The 18,505-nt window shown below is 43.7% G+C and overlaps 1 protein-coding gene across 1 annotated transcript in view; it reads left to right on the top strand.

The window, feature by feature from the left end:
• Window positions 1-18,365: 18,365 nt before the first annotated feature.
• The window catches only part of GRK5 (G protein-coupled receptor kinase 5), a gene marked incomplete at its 5' end in the record, with an annotated part of 95,214 nt that continues 95,074 nt past the window's right edge, over window positions 18,366-18,505 (top strand). Inside the window, 1 exon segment of the mRNA XM_009325902.1 lies at window positions 18,366-18,456. Within this exon segment, the coding sequence (XP_009324177.1) occupies window positions 18,366-18,456 (91 nt within the window).

Genomic DNA, 18,505 nt, shown 5'->3' with positions numbered 1-18,505 from the left:
CTGATTGGTATTTTCTGAGGGAAAAACGTTCCACTGAAAATTTCTATCTGGTTTTAGGGCTTCCTGGTCTTTAATGTATTTACACCCATCAATATCAAAGGGAGGCTTAGGAAATACTCTTGGTTCATGTTATGTGCTAGGAACTGATTGAGGGCAAGATGAAGGGCTCTGACCTGAGACCATAGGTAGCTTTAGCTAGGATGTATACCTGCAGTCATGGTTTATAGCCTGGTGTGATAATGTGAATTTCAGCAGCTGTGAATTAGGAGCCCAGCCCATGAAATCTTATGCTCTCCAAGGGTAACAGCCCATGGCAGAGGGGCTGGGTGAACAGACCTGTATCTGCTTCAGCCATCTCACCATCCATCTGTGATCATGAGCTGGAGCCCTTAGTTTCACAAGGTATTTATATAGCCTAACTCTGCCTAAAATCACGTGAGAAGTCTGTGCTAGAAGGGGGACTTAAAACTAATCCTCCCTGGGTCCGAGGTTAATGTCCTTTCCTCTTGATTATCTTTCCTAGTAGCATCCCTATCCGCCCATCTGCTTAGTCATCTGTAAGGTAAGCTGAGCATGCTCGGGCTTCTCTAGCGAAGGGTATAAGCAAATTAAGGAGACAAATGCAGTTAATCTGCGCTTTCTCCCACGTTCCTTGTGCTGTGTCCTGCTTGTCACTGTGTGTTCTCCGCTGTAGTCAATGAGGGGTTTGCATGGGACATGCTACGGCCTTTAAGCATGTTTCCTGATCTAGATCTGCCGGTTAAAGGATTTGTTGTCCCCCTAATGTGACTGCACATGCCGTCAAGGTTTTCCATGACTTTGTGAAAAATGAATTGCTGTCTTCATGTCACATGGTTGTCCTGGTTTAAACACACTGGTTTGAGCAATGCGAGTTTGAAGGGGAGTGAGCTTGTGACTTTGAAAATGTGCAAATCACCCAAAAGAAATTTGTCTCAGACATTTTTATGGTATTTCAGCTGAGATTCCATGAAAAGTGCAAAAAATAACACTCCTTCGCCTAAAAACAAAGTCCCAAAACAAACAAACCCATAATAAATAAATGCTTGCCAAGAGTCATAAAAATCTTAAACTGTGATTTAATATCCTGTTTCCCTTTTGTCTTAGTGGAAAAGGTCATATAGATGAAAGACATCTGCTGTTGTATCTCTCTTGGATTTCAGGACAAGACTAAAGTCCTATTCTTGGCTTTTTTTGTGTGAGCAAATTGCCATGAATTCCTTCCATTCAGTTGTCTTAATGTGTCAGCTCTTGAAGAGGATGAACAGGCCTGTGGCCAGTGACTTCAAATGCCAGGCTGCATCCCTTATATTTTATTCTTCAGAGAGGGACGCATGCCTTTGTCAGCATTGGGTGAAAGATGTCCAAATATGACTGGGTTCACTGGTGTGAGGTGGAGGTTCTGGCCGAAGCCAAGTCCTGGTGGCAGCTTATGGTGGCCAAAAGTTTGGGCAGGATCAAGTCAACCAACAAAGGATTTCTTCTTTATATCACAAAGGACGTCTGCCTTAGTGAACTAAGTATAGCCACGGCAGGAGCGTTGAATGCTGGCACACAGTTGTCCACATTGTTCATCATTAGGACATGTCCTACACCATGTCCACATAGGGCTTAGGCACAACTTGGTGCAGGGACTGTTCAATACAGGCCAGGAACTGTTTCCAAAACTGCCACACTTATGTATCCTAGTTGTTGGAGCCTGCATGCAGGAAACATGAGGTATTGCCTCATCCTGATGGGAGGCCTAGATGTCCTAGACACCAGACGGCTGGTTAGGCTGGTGGTGCTGGTGGTGAGGGTTTCCTGCTTGGTGAAGGTGTGCACGTCTGCAGAAGAGAATTTAGGGTTCATGGACCAGAGAAAGAGAGAAGAAGTGAGAGGGAACAGGACTTCACAGTCCACTCCTAGAGGCATGTCCCTGAAATGAGGGAAGAGAAGAGCAACAGGCCTCGAGGCCCTTATTCATAGGGTTGCTTTCAAGAGTTGGAAGGATGTGGAGGAGGAGCAGTTCAGCTTGCAACAGGTCAGAGACAGAAGGTGGCATCAAAGGCTGGTGGATGTTGATAGTCAACAAGAGTTTTGAGGTGAAAAGAGGACAAACCTGGAAAATAGAAGCAAGTAGTTAATGCTTGATATGATAGAGATGGACAGAACTGGGGAAGACAGAAAGACAAGAGATGGCAGGGTGAAAGTGAAAGAAAACAACTGGTCTGACTCACCCTTACCCTTCAATGTTCTTTCCATCTTCATGTTTTTGTTAAATCTATTTGAAATGTAGTCAGCTCTGGACAACAGTGCATTTACAGTCCTTGATTTTTCCTGACAACTTTTAATGGTTTTTCAGTAATACCACCCCATTTTGAAAAATGGGTCTTCCTCAGAAAGCAGTTGTGTTGATGAGCGGGAAAATTGTGACCTTCTGGAGCCACAGAAGGTCATGATGGAAAGGAGCTAGATGAAATCCTAGCCCTTGCTGAAAGCAAAGGCAGCATCCCCAGCGACAGCAACGGGCTCAGGATGTCATGGGGAGTGCTTTTGGCTGCTGTACTGTGAGCTGGAAACTTTGGGGGTGGCATCTGTGTTCATGCGTTGCCTTGTACAAAGAAGTCCTGAATTCGTTGCCTCCAGGCATTGCAAAAAAGCAAATGTTAAACAAGTTGTCCTGTGAGCAGTGGAAGTAATGAAACATCAGCACCATTGGATTCTCTGGTGTCTGGTAAAGGGTGAGTGTCAGCCTTTTTTCTCAGCAGGTCTTTTTGCTCTCTCCAGCTGCTTGTTCTCCTCCCGGCAGTAGGAGGGTGGTGTGCAACCCCCCTGACAAGTGACCAACAGTTCAGAGTTGGTGGAGGGGATCACCTACATGTGCATGGTGCACGCAGCAGCAACCTGCGCTTTTTCTCTACAAAGCTAGGCTGCTTAAAACAACCAGAGTAAACAGAAAATAAAGAATGCTTTCCCCTCTAGGGTCTAGCAGTCCTAGTTATCTTAGGTCCTCTGACAATATCAACTGGAAAACTTCTCAAGAAGAATGGGTCTAGTTTTATTTTGTTTTTTCTAATTAAAGTCGTGCATTTAAGCTGTCTGTGATAATTTCTTTTCCCAGTTGTACATGTGGTGTGTCTCAACAGGACTGTAAAAGTCATGCTAATTTACGTGAGGGCAAAATTCATCTTTAAGCTGGAAAAGCTTTTGCTATTTTTGTTTGCAAAATGCTTTTGGGTCCTTAAGTAGAAGGCACTGCTGAAAAGCCAAGGGATGTGTTGGTTTTATTATTTTTATTAATATACTTTAAAAGCAACTCAGAAATGTTTCACTTGATACCTGAAGCCAAGGCAGCAAAGTGCAAACCGCTTTGTCATTTACTAACATGGAAAATGTGAAACAAAGTAGAGGCACCTTCTACTTTTTTCCCCTGTCTTTGCTTCTCTACTTCTGGGAGATAAACATTTCTTTTTCTAATAATTCAGAACACTGCCTTTTTAGGCATAAAATACAAATAATTTATATTTATTTTTACTACCACTGTAAGCACTCTTCCACATCTCCCACGTTATTCTCCCATGAAAAACTTCCGTACCAGGAAGCCTTAGAAACAGGACTTACTCCAGAAACAATCTGCACTTAGAATTTTGTGGAGAGGGGACTCCTCAGTTAGGATCCTTATCTCTCCCTCTCTCAAGGGGCTTGTCTAAAGGCTTGCTGGCATGCATGGCTCCCGATGAAATCAGCTGGAGTTGTAGGTGCTTGACACAGGTGGACTTGAGGCTATTATGGTTGAGAACTAGTTCTGCTCTTGAGGTACTGGTCAGGTTGTAGGGCAATCATTGCCTGCATTTCAGGAGGATTAAATATACAAAAGCATGGAAAATAACTGAAATTCTTAGTATGGTAAGGCTGAAAATCTAGCCCTTAGCTTGAAAAAAAAAATCCCGCGTCTTCATACATATGAGCTACTTGTATGTTTACTGGAGACGGAGGGAGGCTATTAAATCCAGTCATTCCATCAAAGGCAGAAAAGGCAGCCAGGACAATCCTGCTTCCACCTTCCACCCCTGACACCCTGTGTCCCCTGTTGCTGTGGGGGAGGCTGAGTGTGGAACTGTGCCGTGCAAGGTGCAGTGCATGTCCCCAGGCAGCAGGAAAGCCCAAGCCACAGGATCAAAGGGCAGCCTGAACTTGAGGCTTCCTGCCTCATGTTGATTCTGCGTATCTTTCCCATAAGCACTGTTTTCAGCCGGGGTCCTATTTTTGTTGTTATTTTAAAATGTAATTTGGAACATTAACTTCAGCCAGCTGAAATTATTTCCTTTTTGCCCCCTTACTGAGAAGGTTTATAAATATCGAGTTACACAGGAAGCAAATTCTCTCGTTATCAGATTGTTCTGTAGTCACTTTTTTTTTCCTCAAAAGCATAATGGTGAACTTTATCAGTGCTCAGTCATTTGTTTCCTATTAAACACAAGTGATTAAGATACTGTTTGGCTCACTGGGAAGAGTTACTGACCTGTTTTGTCTGTAAACCTAGCTTTAAATTAGGAGACACCTGAAACTGATAGGAAGTGAGTATTAATTGGGTTCAAGTTCCATAAGCACAGATTGCAGTTTCCCAGTGGGATGTGGTAAATAGCCGTCACCAAAATAATATTAATTACATTATCTCCCAGAGCGGTCCCAAGAGGTGCTAAAATAGCACATGTGCCACTTGGGCTTAGATGCTTAGACACGAAGATCAGTGTTTGCTGCTGTGTTGCTTTGCACAGTGCAGAGCATGCTGCATCACTGGGGGAGTTGAATGAGATAAGGAAGTTTGGATTTTCTGTGTAATTGCTTAGGGTTTTGCTCTTGTAAGTTTAAAAATCAGAATACCATCTAAAGCAATAGCTAAATTTCTTTTTTCTGCCCTGACACCCTGAAAGGAGTGATAATAACAACCCAAAATATGGATTTTATAAAACACCTGAATAGAAAATGTGTCTTGCAGCAGAGAATGTGTCTTCCTTGTAGGTTTGTTCAGCTCCAGAGTGACTCTCAGTGCCACACAAGCAATATATATACCTCATTTATCAGAATCACGTTCTGTGCAACCGACTTTATACCTGGTCGTGCCCCTGGTGTTGCAATGATACACTGCCCTGTACTACCAGCACTGTCACAGGTGGCGTGGGCTGCACCCTGACCACTGCCCTTTCCAGAACTGCAGCTTACAGGCTTTGGCTGCAAAAGCCCCTCTGTTAGTTTTGCTCGGCTAGTAGGACATGGGCCCTGGGGCCTGCAGGGATGGCCAGCTGTCCGGCAGAGGCCAGGTGGGCAGGTACATTTGTGCAGGTCAGACCACTCTCACACCAGGGCTTGCTCTGCAGCACGTCAGGCAAACTGGAACTGCTGAGCCAGATGCCTCCCTTAGCCCTTTAGGACCATGTTAAGTCTTTGGGGAGACTGTTTAGCCCCATAGACCCAGCAGCCTTCCTCCCTTGGGTATTGATGAGCGGCAGAAGTGAGAAGCAAGCAAATGTACAGTTCAGTGACGGCTTGTCACTAACTTCTCCGTTGTGAATCTCCCGCAAGCCAGATTTATGCAGGATGTAAGTACACTGGCCTTGGAGCTAGAATTGACTCTGACCTGATAATCAGACTTTTCCATCTGGGCTAGAAAAACATGAACCTGATGGTTTGTTAGGGACATGCTGGCAGACACTTAAAGACAGCAATACTAAAGGCACCATTATAATTAGCTCAGTCAGAGATTCAGCACACAGATTTACTTGAAAACCAGTGTATCCATTCCCTGGTTGACGTGACCTCTGTGGAAATACACTGCTGAAAGAATATTTAGACTTTAGTCACCTAATGCAATGTTACCCATCCTTGTTGACAGTGTTACATATTACCGCTATTAATTAAAGATATCAGCATGTACCATAACGAGGGGAATGACTTACGACATAAGAAGTCATTTTACAGATCACACAAACTGACTGGTAGGTTGATACTGTACTTTTTAAAGTGCTTGTTCCTTGTTTAGGTAGCTTAAATTAAGTACCAGAAGGGTTCACATATATTTGGATGAGCGGGAAAGACATGCCCTTCAGTCTGTTTCGCAGCAGCTCGAAACTAACATAACCACCTTAAAACAAAGGGAAGCTTTCATTCTTGTTTCTACAAATTCATATGAAAATCTGAATTGAAATTAGATTGAGCAACAAGAAGAAAATAAGTAAGTAGACCTTATTCTTAACTGCAGAAGAAGTTGTTTCAATAGAAAAGTGTTAGCCAGCTTCACAAAATGTCACTAACTGGATAAAAATGGTCCCCTAGTATTTCTGCGTTTCGTTATTCCTCCCGCGACACTTTCTACTCAGAGATGCATTGCTGAGCAGGGGTTATACAGGACAATGAAAGAGGAACATTTTCTGGAGAGGGAAAATATAAAGAAAATTTTTGCTTTTTATCATACGTTTTGGTATTTTTTTTTTTCCTGTTGCTCTCGATTTTTCTTCAAAACAGGAAGAAACAAGCTCCAACTGATTTTTATGATGCGACTCACATGCCACCAATTTAACTTTTTTTTTTTTTACACTTGTTATATTCAAAGATCTGGGTCTGGTTTTTTTTTTTTTTTTTAAATATAAGAAAAAAATCTCTTTTTCATGAAAGAGGAACATTTTCTGGAGAGGGAAAATATAAAGAAAATTTTTGCTTTTTATCATACGTTTTGGTATTTTTTTTTTTCCTGTTGCTCTCGATTTTTCTTCAAAACAGGAAGAAACAAGCTCCAACTGATTTTTATGATGCGACTCACATGCCACCAATTTAACTTTTTTTTTTTTTACACTTGTTATATTCAAAGATCTGGGTCTGTTTTTTTTTTTTTTTTTAAATATAAGCAAACAATCTCTCTTTCCAAAGCGAGCAGGATAACCCGTGGCTGCTCGACTGGGCCCAGAAGGTTCTGTTTTGTGCTGGAGTCAGCAGCAGTTTCCTACAATGACTTCTTTTGACCCACGCTACTCTGATGGGCTGGCAACAATCTTAGCTTCAGCCATCAAAACATTCCTTTGTGGCCAAGTGCCCTTCTGCTTTCTCTGAAATATCTGGTGTCAGTTTTAACAAGAGGAGAAACAAACGTTCGTCACCATTAATTCGTCGGACAATTAAGATGGTGATCTCTGACCTCCAGCCATTATTGGCTTTCAGAGCCAGGGTAAAGACCCTGTAGATATCTGTTCTCTGTCATTCCCTGCGAGCTGCCCTAGTATTTATGCAAAGGCTTAGCTTTTGCCCACCACCAGCCAAATGTATACGCTTCGTAATAAAAATTGCTAATAATGTCACTGTCCCAGACAGTGACATTAATCTCCGAGCGAGGATAACAGAAAGCAAAGGGAACAGCTGGCTGTCACGAAAGCATGTGAGCAGGAATTATACATTTATTTAGATTTATGTATGTATTAGAAGTGTCTGTCCCTGGCCGCAGCTGCTTTTGGTGCGTTGGGCTAGCTTGGGCATCTGGCACCGCTCTGAACCAGAGTCAGGGTCTTCACACTGGGAGGTGTGGGTGGTGTGGGATCACTGCGTGGTGATGTTTTCTTCTTCTTCCTTCATCTTCCAGGCTATGACAGTACCTAGGTTTTGCTCTCTCCTGGAGTCCCTGGTGATAGGATCATTGTTCATCGTGGCCTGTTTCCGTGCTGCTCTCTGGGGGCCGTTGGCCCAAATCAATACCTTGTTTTAATTCTGGCCCCAGAGCTGCGGGGAGAGCAAGTGGAAGTGCAGGACTTCATGAGCAATGAGGAAATAGTTAATCCATCCCTGGCACAAAGCTGCTGTTTTGTATTTATTAAGATGGTGCTCACCACCGCCAGCTCTTGGGGTGGGTGGGTGAGAGAGGAGAGACAAGAGCAGGCCAGCTGCTTGCATCATCTGACACGCCATGCAGCCTTCAAGCCTCATTTTTCAGTTGCTGCTTTTGAAGCACTTCATTAGCTAATCAGAGGAACCCTCTCCTTTGCTTTACGACAAGTTTCCTCTTTTTTGTCTTCTACCTCCTAATTTTCTCTTTTTATTTCTGCTTTTCTTGTTGAGTCCTTCAACTGGTAGCTATAGTAACACCGTGAATGAGTGACTGTAGTACACCGCTACGACCCACTCCCCTCCGTAAAGCTCTGCCGGGCATTCACACGCCTGCAATGGCTTGGCACCCTCTCTTACAGGGGTTTCTCCAAACAACAGGGACAGTCTTAGCTTGTGAGCCAGCTCCATCCTGCCTGCTATTTGCAGCTGCAACCCGCAATATATTGTGGCAGAAGGAATGAGTCACTGGCAGAGCAATCTGTTACATCAGATAATCACAGATTACCTCCATTAACCTGAATCCCTTCTGTAACCTTTTACAATAATGATCCTAAATGCTGACGCACACAATTGTGTTACCATCATGTCTTGGACTGTCAGTGATTTTTGAGGACAATGTTTTCTATGATTTCAGGGGTGATTTAGCAGGGTGTGACAGCGAGATCCACAGAAAGGAGCTGTTGGTACGTTTTTGCTGGACAAGATGATGGGGCCAAAGCCAGGCTTTGTAGCTAAGTAAGGGGGAGAATTTAGGTGAAATGCAGAGTCAAGCCTCTTTGCTTGTTTTTGCCTCCACTGTTTCCATGCCCCTGTGATCTTAACCCTTCCATCCTCCTGGCATCAGTCACACCACGAACTCCTGCAATGCTACAACCTCGGTCTCCCCCAAAGCTGTCCATGTCCATTTGCATCAGCCCTGTGCACCCTCTTCTACCCTTGCCCTGCCATCTACTAAGTACTTTTTTCTTCCAAAACGTGTACCAGCACCTTTTCCCGTCTGCTAGCCAGTCACTGCAACTGTAACCAGGCATTTCAGGGTGGTTTCATCCCCCTCTCCACATTTCCCCTATGGGGTGTGTGAAGGCTTGTCGTACACCTAGGGTTCAATTTATGCTTTATGCATACATCTATAGCTGAGATTCTGACTTGGTACTCAACCAAGGAGAGCCGGGAAGATGGACAGGGTCGTTATCTGCTTTTGTTGTAAAGAAAGATGTGACTGATCCTGATCTCAAATGGAAAGTGAGCCAATCTAAGACACCTTACAATGCTGTACTTTTCTTCCTGGCTGACTCTGGAAGCAAAAGGGCTGAAGTGCCACAGAAGAGATGTTCCTCTGAAACAGTTCTGGCAGTATAGACCATACACGTTATCAGGAAGTTCCCAGCCTAATTTTCACAATTTCTAGCTTGTTTACATCAACTGTCTGAAAAGTGTTGAGAGAGAAGGGTGAATCCAGCCAGGCATGATTGAAGGACACTTCTTATGGCTGTTGCGGTATCTTCCTGCACCATAAGACCGATGTAATGGTCCTCTAGACCACTGCAAAAATACAGAAACGCCACGAGATAAAGATATACTGGGCACCTGATAACACTTCCTCAGTGCCCTCCTTACTCAAGCATCCACATCAGCACCTTTGCTGGGCCAGGATCTCTGGTGGGATTAAACGTGGGAGGAGAGACTGTGGTAATGTAGCGATTCGGTAGAGTATTTGTATGCATAGGCAGCACAAAGGGGCTGCAGAGTCACTTTCATTCAGGCTCTGTATAGCTGAGACCTGTGTGTTGCATCTCTAAACGTTTGGAGTCTGCCTGTCTGCCTGCCAGAGAGCAGGACTGAGTACTCAGGTGGACTATCTAGATGCTGGAGGGACTTGCTCTTCTGCCTCCTCCGTGGAGACTCTACACTGTTTCTTTCTTGCTTTTCTGGTGGCTGTTTTTGTGACTCAGACTTAAACCATCTAAACTGAAGAAGTGTGCTGTTATTTATGTACAGAAAGCAAAACACATCTGGATTTCTGGGTTCTTATCAGAGCATCTCAAAGCTTTACCAATTCTACCAATTAGGTGGAACTAGTAAATAAGTCAGGCCTAATAAAACAGCGTGTCTCAAATAATTAATTTTTCATGACGTTTACTAAAATTCTTTTCTTTAGCCCTGTTGGCAAGTTTATTTAAGTGAGGGCAAGAAACCAGAAAAGAACATAATTCTCAGAGCTTGGCTACAGACTGTTGATAGGAACAATCTGATTTCTCACCTCCCATCCAGCTGGATCTCCTCCCCACATTTCAGAAATACTCCTTATAAAACTCAAATGTCAGGAACACAGAGGCTAAGTTCTTTTTTTAGAGACTGCAGAACTATTTGCAGGAGAAAAAGCCCACACAGCTCTTTGACAGGGACAGACAGAACACATATCATTCCCTGCTCAGGGCTGGGTTTTTGCATGTTCTCCCTCTAGAACTGGCACCAGAGTTTTCAGAAGAGCCGAGCCTCATGTATTTGCCTGTACCAGGGCCAGGTTTCCTTGTGTGTTCCTTCTGCCAGTCCCGTGCTGCCCGTTGTGCCATTGTGTCGCTAAACATCAGAACTGCACAATGTGGAGCAGCAAATCGGCAGAGCCTTCTTAGACTTCTAGTCATTTCTCTCAGTGTCTAACTAGGACCTGCAAGTCCCTTCAAGGTAATTTGGCTTTAGGGGACAGCCCTAAGAACATTTGGGTTGCTTGAGGAACGCCACTGAATCTGGGAGCACTACACATGCTCCTGGGCAATCTACCTGGGCAACGGGCAATACATGGACCATATGTGGGTGATAAGTTGCATTTGTGGTTTTGGGTTTGGAGGCATTGGTTAGCAGCTTGCTTACGTGTTACTAAAAGAGGGTAATAAATATATAGAACAGGTCATAAGTTTAAAAAGCCATTGCTTAAAGAAGAGTTCCTTCCTGGAAAGATGTTATCAAGCCCTATTCAAGCAGGATTTCTGGAGCAGGGATTTGCATTCTTTCTCTGGAAGAATGGGAAGCAGGTCTCCTACAGTCAATGTAAATCGCAGCTGTGGAAATTAACTTAAGGGAACCGGTAAAGAATGTGGGAACTAGATTCACTTGAACATTCAGATGTGGGGAGGCCACGTTCCTTGTTTAATTCTTGTGTGCTTCAAAACACGTGATGGTTGAGAACATTTCTAACAAAAGAATCTTCCTTTCTGAGAATGAAGTTTTGTCAAAAATGAAAGGGTTTGCAGGAAAGTGTCTACTTAAAAGAAAAAAGGATTTGCTTTTTCTAGCTTCTTTTTGACAATAAAGAAACATCATTTTAACAAAGTAAAGAATGTCAATTTACCATACCCATTTTGTTCCAATGATATAATATATCTTAATACTCTATTTGATATGTTCTATGATAATGTTTTGACGTTAGAGAACTGAGATGACTCAAATGTTATCAAAATGAAATGGTTTAGTGTCTTTAAATCAGAATTTTGTAGAACTTTGAAATACTGACTCTCAGCTCCAGTTTGGAGGAAAACTCCACTGAGATATTTAGCATTTGTAGCAGGGTGATAACCTTGATTCTCAACAGCTCTGTTCAAAAGGTTGGTCTCCCATAGTAATCATCGATGCTGAAGTGTTACAGACAAATGTTTTCTGTCACCTACACCACTGATGGACAAAATCTTTTAATACTCCCCAGGTTCAGACATCATAGCCTCTGCGTGTTCCTCCAAGAGACCTTACAGGTCCAGAAACAGCTTCCAAAGGAGCAGAGTGGCTCCAGATTCACTTGTTGCATTGTCTCTTCTGCTCATGTTGCCATGTTGAAATAATCTCAAATGTGCATTAAAAATACCCAATGGAGGATGTAGGCAGACTTGTATGGAGAGCGCCACAATATGGGATGCCCACTCGAGACCAACAGAAAAAATTAAAGGCGTGTTTTTTCAGTTTAGTTAAGTGTTTTTTTCAGTGTGCTCTGACCAGGCATAAAGGTAGCTTATGTAAAGACTTCTTTATATTCCTAAAGTAGTACCAAAATGGCCTTGACATATGATAGTCAAGCCCTGAGGATCAGTCTTCAAAGACTAATCCCTTAGCTTCCTCTGTCTCTTCAGGGCAGTGGATGTTATTAAAGCATATTATTAACATACACATTAATATTAACATATAAAATGTGTTATTAAAGTCATGTTTCAGCCACTCATCAGTATTTACTTTACTTATTTAAATAATAGGTAGATATTCCTGCAATAAATACTTGTTTATGAACAGTGATTTCTGTAAGCCAACGTTAATAGGACTTTAGATGCCAGTTGTCTACAAAATGTTTTGCCCTCTGGTAACCAGATTGCAAAGCCAGCCTGACTCTGTTGGGGAGAAGCTTGCGTTTTTGCTTATGAAGTTCCCATCTCTGTGGTTCTGAAGGCTTAAACATGAAATACATCTGCTGTTCATTTCCAAAAAGCAATGGGATGTTTTACTCAGCAGTTTTCAGGCTTATGTATTTGTAGCAAGATGCAGATGATTTACATGCCGTGACAGCAGGGAAGATGGGCACAAAACCGTTATCACGGTCTGTGACTATTCAGAGAATGACGTTCATCAAAAAAGGCTGCAGGAGGTAAAGACAGATTAGCATTGATAAGAGGAGCTATGTAATGTGATTCTCTTTTGAGGGCACGTTGTGGACTTTTTGTTGTATCTTATAAACGCGAGCCTCTAAAGACTGGTTTGCAGAGCCATTGTGTCCCAGTGGATGGTGGACACCTACCTGCTTTTGAAAATCCAGCCCTCATACTCTTCTTCTTTTCCTTGGGGTGACGTAGAAGGGGATTTATAAAGAGGTTTCTAATGGTCTTGTAAGTGCTTGTTTTAAGCACAGGTTAGTCAGGAGTATCATCTAAGATCTTGGAAGGATAAAACAGGGTTCCTGGGGTTTTTTCTGCTTTGCCAGATGAGAAGGGCAGGATGAAAGGCAGAGAGCAAGCAGTGTCTTTCATTCTTTGAAAACAAATAATTTTTATTTGCTAGTACAGCTGAGTGGAGGTGGGACTAATATGAAAGAATGGTGAACCTGGGTGAACTTCCATGTGAAGCAGGTCTAAGAAGGGTGGAACTGTTTGCTTTAGAGGATAGAGGTGTTAGATATGAAAAATTCTTAGGGGAAAATGATGGGCTGATAAGTTTTATTCATGCTGTCTCATTAGGAAGAGACACTTCAGGAAAATAAGCAGTTTAAAATTGGTATTCTTTTCCTTCACAAATATACGGTTAATCTCTGGGACTCACACCCACATGAGGCAAAAGGGCATTCAACAGTCCAGGGCATCTACCAGGATCATAATAACAGCCTGAATTTAAGTAGCATAGATTCTAAAAAAGAAGAAGAAATTTTTGGAAGCAATATACCTTCATGTTTTGTTAGCCATATCTAATTAATAAGGTATGGAAGAAAGTTCCTGCTTTCCAAATACTTTAGAAACCGCTTTCTAAGATCTTCCTCTGAAGCTGCCTGCGGTCCGTCCTGTACTAGACAGACCATTCGTTTAATCTAATATGGCAATTCCATATATACCATATAGCTGCATACACTTTGATGGTTTTTTTAAAGGAAGGCTGGCAAGGGGAAGGGGAGAAGAAACGTACACTTCTTTTAAGTGGAAATAGGACACTAACCATGATTTTTGGACTTCTAATATTTTTTTGAGTTTGTTTCACTGCTTTCGCTTGCTGTGTAATCAAGGCCTTGCAATCAGAGCAGACAGAGCTCTGTACTCTTGTTGGGAAGGACTTGGATGAGATCCTAGCTACTGTTGCAAAATGGAAGACACAAACTGTAGTCATCCTTCAGTGATCTGTGGATAGTTTACCTAATTTATGGATTAACTAGACTGCAGATAATACAGTTGAAGGCAATGAAATATTTGGCCATCTTGGGTTAGCCAGGCCTGGCAGCATGGGGTGTGATGCAGGCGTATCAACTTCGGCAAGAACAGAGCAAAAGTATGAAGCCAGCTTAGGCATGCTTAAAAGTCACCTTGCGTGGTGGCATGAGGCACGAATGGAATATGCTACAGGCATGGTGCTGGAATGAATTCACCCTTCATTATGTTTAATTCTGTGTTACGAAATATCTTCAATCAGCTGCGCAGGAGCATGGCTTGATCCTGTCATTAGCAGGATTAACAGGCTCAAGGCCTTGGCTTCAGCTCCTTGCTCTGTCTCTGATTTCTCATGTCATTTTGGACAAGCCACTTAATATCTCCCTGGCTTAACAGTATGCAGGTACTTTCCAACATCCTGTAGGTGTTAAGAGAATAAGTATATCCTGAATAATGGAGGCAAAAAAAGTAAGCACCGTAGGCTAAGGGTAGCTCCTGCTCACAAATGTTTTACATGTGTGCCTCTGGTTATGTCTCCCTCCTTGCACGCAAGATCAGAGCTAGATTTGCCATCCAGCGTTACAAGATGATATGAAAAATGCCATGTATTTTTCAGTAGGTAGGATGTTGAGCAAATGCTTTTGTTTCCTGTAGGACTGTTTGACATGTTAGAGAATTAGCTTCAATCCCCGGGTTGCAAATGCTGAGTTGTTAAGTGCGTGCAAGGGAGTGGAGCTGAGATTTCATGCTGTTGCTGGGAGCTCACCTTTTGTCATCATCAGCAAACCAAGATTTTAAAGCAGTCAGACTCTCCAACACCAAATGAAGGAACTCACATCTAAAACATGGCACATCTGTCAAGTCTTGCTCTGAGAAGCTGCCTTGAAGATTTCAAATCCTCCTGTCCAGAATAGACAGTGCAAAGGCAGCAATCAAGGCAATGTGTGAAAAGCTTCCCTTTGCAACCTGCACAATTACTGACCTATTCAGAGAAACCTCCCCTTTTAGCTTTGCTAGACAATTTACCCTGTCTCAGCTGTCTCACTGCATTATGTCCTTCAAACACCCTGGAATTAACGTTTGGAGCCAGCGAACACTGCTGGCTCCACAAGAAAAGCTGAGAGCGGAAAGGTCAGGTCGATTAAAGCAGTTGATCAGAATCTTTAACATAAAGACGTCACAGGCAAAACAGTAACGCTACTTCACACTCAGCTAAGAGCAAATGATTCATCAGGCAAGGCTGCTTATTTTTGGAGGATGGCCACAAAAGAGAAGAGAACATGCTGGCTGTATCGATCACGGTTGTAACAGGGGACCGCAGAGCCCTTCTCCAGTTTTGATGGAAATTTAATGTCAGAAATACATCATCCAATGTAAATATATCAATATATATATTACATCGAATGGATTTTAAAAACGTTCTGGCCCAGCTTAGCAGAATCATTTCATCTCTGCACAAATCTCAGAGCTGTCATTTAGAGCAAAGGGCTATTTTGCAATGCCCTGCACAGCCTGATGCTGCTAAAGATGCAACCATTTTGTGAGGACTTTTGTAAAGGTGGCTGGAGAAGCAGGTGTGCTCTGAAATCTCCAGTGATTTTGTCTAGAGGGTGGACCTTCAATGGGTGAAGATGTACCAGTGTTGAGCAAATGTGGCCTAAAGGATGCTTTCATGCGACTTACTCCCACTGCCTCCTGTGTCCAGAGATGATTGGAAATACTGTTCTAGCAGGCACCGCTGCCCAAGCAGCGGCATACCTCTTGTGCTGCCTCCAGTGCCTGCGCATACCTTAAGCAGAGAGCTCCTGCCTGCCCCCTTACAGCACCCCTCTGTCTATTCCTTGGTAAGAGCAGAGTGGGTCTCTGCAGTGGGAGAGGCAGCAGGCAGAAGTGAGATGCACATGTTTGTACGTGGAGGTGGGGTAAGCTGCTCTGGGAGCTGGCAGCCTGAGGAAGGGATCCAGAAATCCAGAAAAATTCAAACCCTGTGGCTGTCAAAGGGGGATCATTCTGCTCTGACACCAGCCCAGCTGTTTCCCTCCCTCCTTGCCCTCCCCTTCCTTCCGATCCCTCCCCCAGTGCTAATAAATATATACTTAATTCATTTAATTCCCATGGAGGTTTGGCATCAAGGCATAGAACTCAAAGTTTACAAGATAAATGAGTGTGAGGAAAAACATGAAGCAATAGTTCAGGGAAGAAAATGCAGCCAAAGAGAATGACTGGCAAAGAGAAGGAAATGGGAATTCCTGGAGGAAGGATCATTCCCCGGAGGAGCGTGTGAAGGGAGGGGGCAGAGAAGTGTAAGTACGGTGTGATGAGGCATAAGGGCAGGAGCACCAAGGAGTGTGCAGGAAGGCCCCTGGAAGAAAAGAAGAAGGGTGGGTGGAAGTGGCAGCCTGGCAAGCAGGAGCAGCTGCACAGGATTGCAGGAGTTAGTTTTCAGGGAAACGAAAGCCAATGGAGGACCCTTCGGGTTGCTGAATCCAACCCCGCAGTCGCTGGTGACAAGAGCAGAGCCATGCGCTCCAGGAAAGTTGCCGAACGGACCATCACAGTGCCCACCCCAGCCCACAAAATGCTTCTCAGAGACTTGTAGCATTCCTAAGACCTTCAGCCTGGAAGACCAAGGGTTGTATGCTGCAAGAGGAGAGCAAGACAGTCTCTCTGATACTGTGGCTGGAGGGATGGGAGAGGAAATGACTTTAGCAGCAGTGTTTGGGATGCACTGAAGAGGGGAGGTTGAACCAGAGTTCATTATAGACCCAAATGGTACATCTGTGTTGCGTAATACTGTGTAGCGTGGAGGCAGTCACAGCTTTCTGTGCTTTGCCAGAGACTAATTCCTGGAAAGGGTAGCATAGCTGCACTCCTGGTAGTCTAAACAAGCTAGTTCCTTTATGGCTAATGCAGATATCTCTGCTCTACTTTGCATAATGTATTGCATATTGTATACAATAAATTCCTGTCAATAAGGAGTTTAAAATAATTCAAGGCAAGCTCTGCAATAACAAAACCAATGGTCACCAAAAGCAAAGGAATAAAAGGTGAGATGCAGAAGGATCTGAAACACCCCACAGAGAGCAATACTTTGCAATTTTTTCCAAGGCTCATGTCTTCTCTGTAATGGTCTGCTACCTTTTGAGTCAATGCTCTCCTAATTTAGTACTACTAATGTAGTACCCAACACACCCTCAACCTGCAATTGTGACTCTACCAGCCCCTCTACAGAATTAACTCAGCTCTGAATTAGTCATTCGACGTGCCAGCGCATGGGAAATAGACTGAAGTGAATCAGATTTTTTGTGCAGGGACTGAATTGCAGTAAATACAGTGACTTGGAGTATCTCAGTCTGCATCTGGGCTTTCACGTCCGGAGGGATACTCTTTCTCCGGTGGCTGTGCAGCCCCTCCGAGCAGGACAGGCACACAAACGAGCCGGGAATGAAACCTCCAGCACCACACCACACCTCCTGCCCTCTGCAGTAATGCTGATGTGGCCACATAAAAAATGTGGAGGCATAAAAGAGAAACCCAGGGGAGGGCTGGAGTAAAAAGGTGCCCAATGATAGTGAAAAAAAAAAGACAAGAAAAATCTAAAAGTGTCCTCTTAGGCTGAGCTGCTTCAGATCTGAGTGCCCATCTAGCAGACACTGGGGGAGAGCATATACAGCATGTCAGCCTGCATTAGGCTTGCTTGGGCTGAGGGAGCCTAACCCTGTAGGCACTGCATTGTCTAGTGATCCCAGCAAGGAGCAAAGTGAGGTATGCTGGAAACACTACCATGACTGGTCAGAGCCCACTGCAGAAGGCACCCCCCTTGCAAGCTCAGATGTGGCACCTAGAAATGCCAGTGATGCCTGCAGCAGGGTATTTATGAAGGGACATTGATGAGGGAGATTCATCAGCGTGGAAAGGCTGAGGGTCTTGGACCTCATTCAGCCTGAGCTGGAGGAAGCCAGCTAGGTCATTCACCTTGAGGACAGTCCAGTTCAAGAAATCTCAGGGAAGAGTGAGAAGGATAAAAAAGAACCAAAAAGAGGTTTTCTCTTCATGAGGATATTGCATTAATTTTCTCCCATTGTTCCCCTCCTGTGGAAGCAGCAGTGACCAGAGTGTGTAACATCAGTGGTAATGCCATGTTGGCAGTATATGTAATGTGAGAGATGGCTGGCAAGAACTGAATCTTGGTCTTCAGTTTCCAGCACTTCTTTTGGGATGGAATCAGGGCTCATCCCAAAACCAGAAGGGGGAGATCCAGGTTGAAAAGATGTGAGCTGTAATTTTACAAGATTATTGGATGCGTGCAAAATGGCTGTCAGTTGGGTCAGAGATGATGTTGGAAATGCTCAGTTCAGCACTGTCATCTGAACTGGACCTGATGGGCCCATCTGAACTCCCAACCTTTACCAACCTGGTCTTCTGCCAGATGCTACCTCCTTGGTCTGTGTCAGCCCAGACAAGCTCAGACTTGATCTGTACATCTACCCACAATGTCTCAGCTTTAATTATTAATGATATCCGTAAGAACTGTGACTGGGCTGGTAAACTCTGGATGGTGCTATGCCCTCAAAGCAATCTAATCTTGATATTTCTTTCTCTGCAGGGGGTGGAGGGAAACGCAAAGGGAAAAGCAAAAAGTGGAAGGAAATCTTGAAATTCCCTCACATTAGCCAGTGTGAAGATCTCCGAAGAACAATAGGTAAGAGCTTTTCCCATCTTTGGAAGAATTGCATAAATAAAACATGCTA

Source organism: Pygoscelis adeliae, unplaced genomic scaffold, assembly GCF_000699105.1.
Source record: "Pygoscelis adeliae isolate BGI_AS28 unplaced genomic scaffold, ASM69910v1 Scaffold4, whole genome shotgun sequence".
NCBI lineage: Eukaryota > Metazoa > Chordata > Aves > Sphenisciformes > Spheniscidae > Pygoscelis > Pygoscelis adeliae.
The sequence above is the reverse complement of the archived record's forward strand: the minus strand, read 5'-3'. Positions and strand labels throughout refer to the sequence as shown.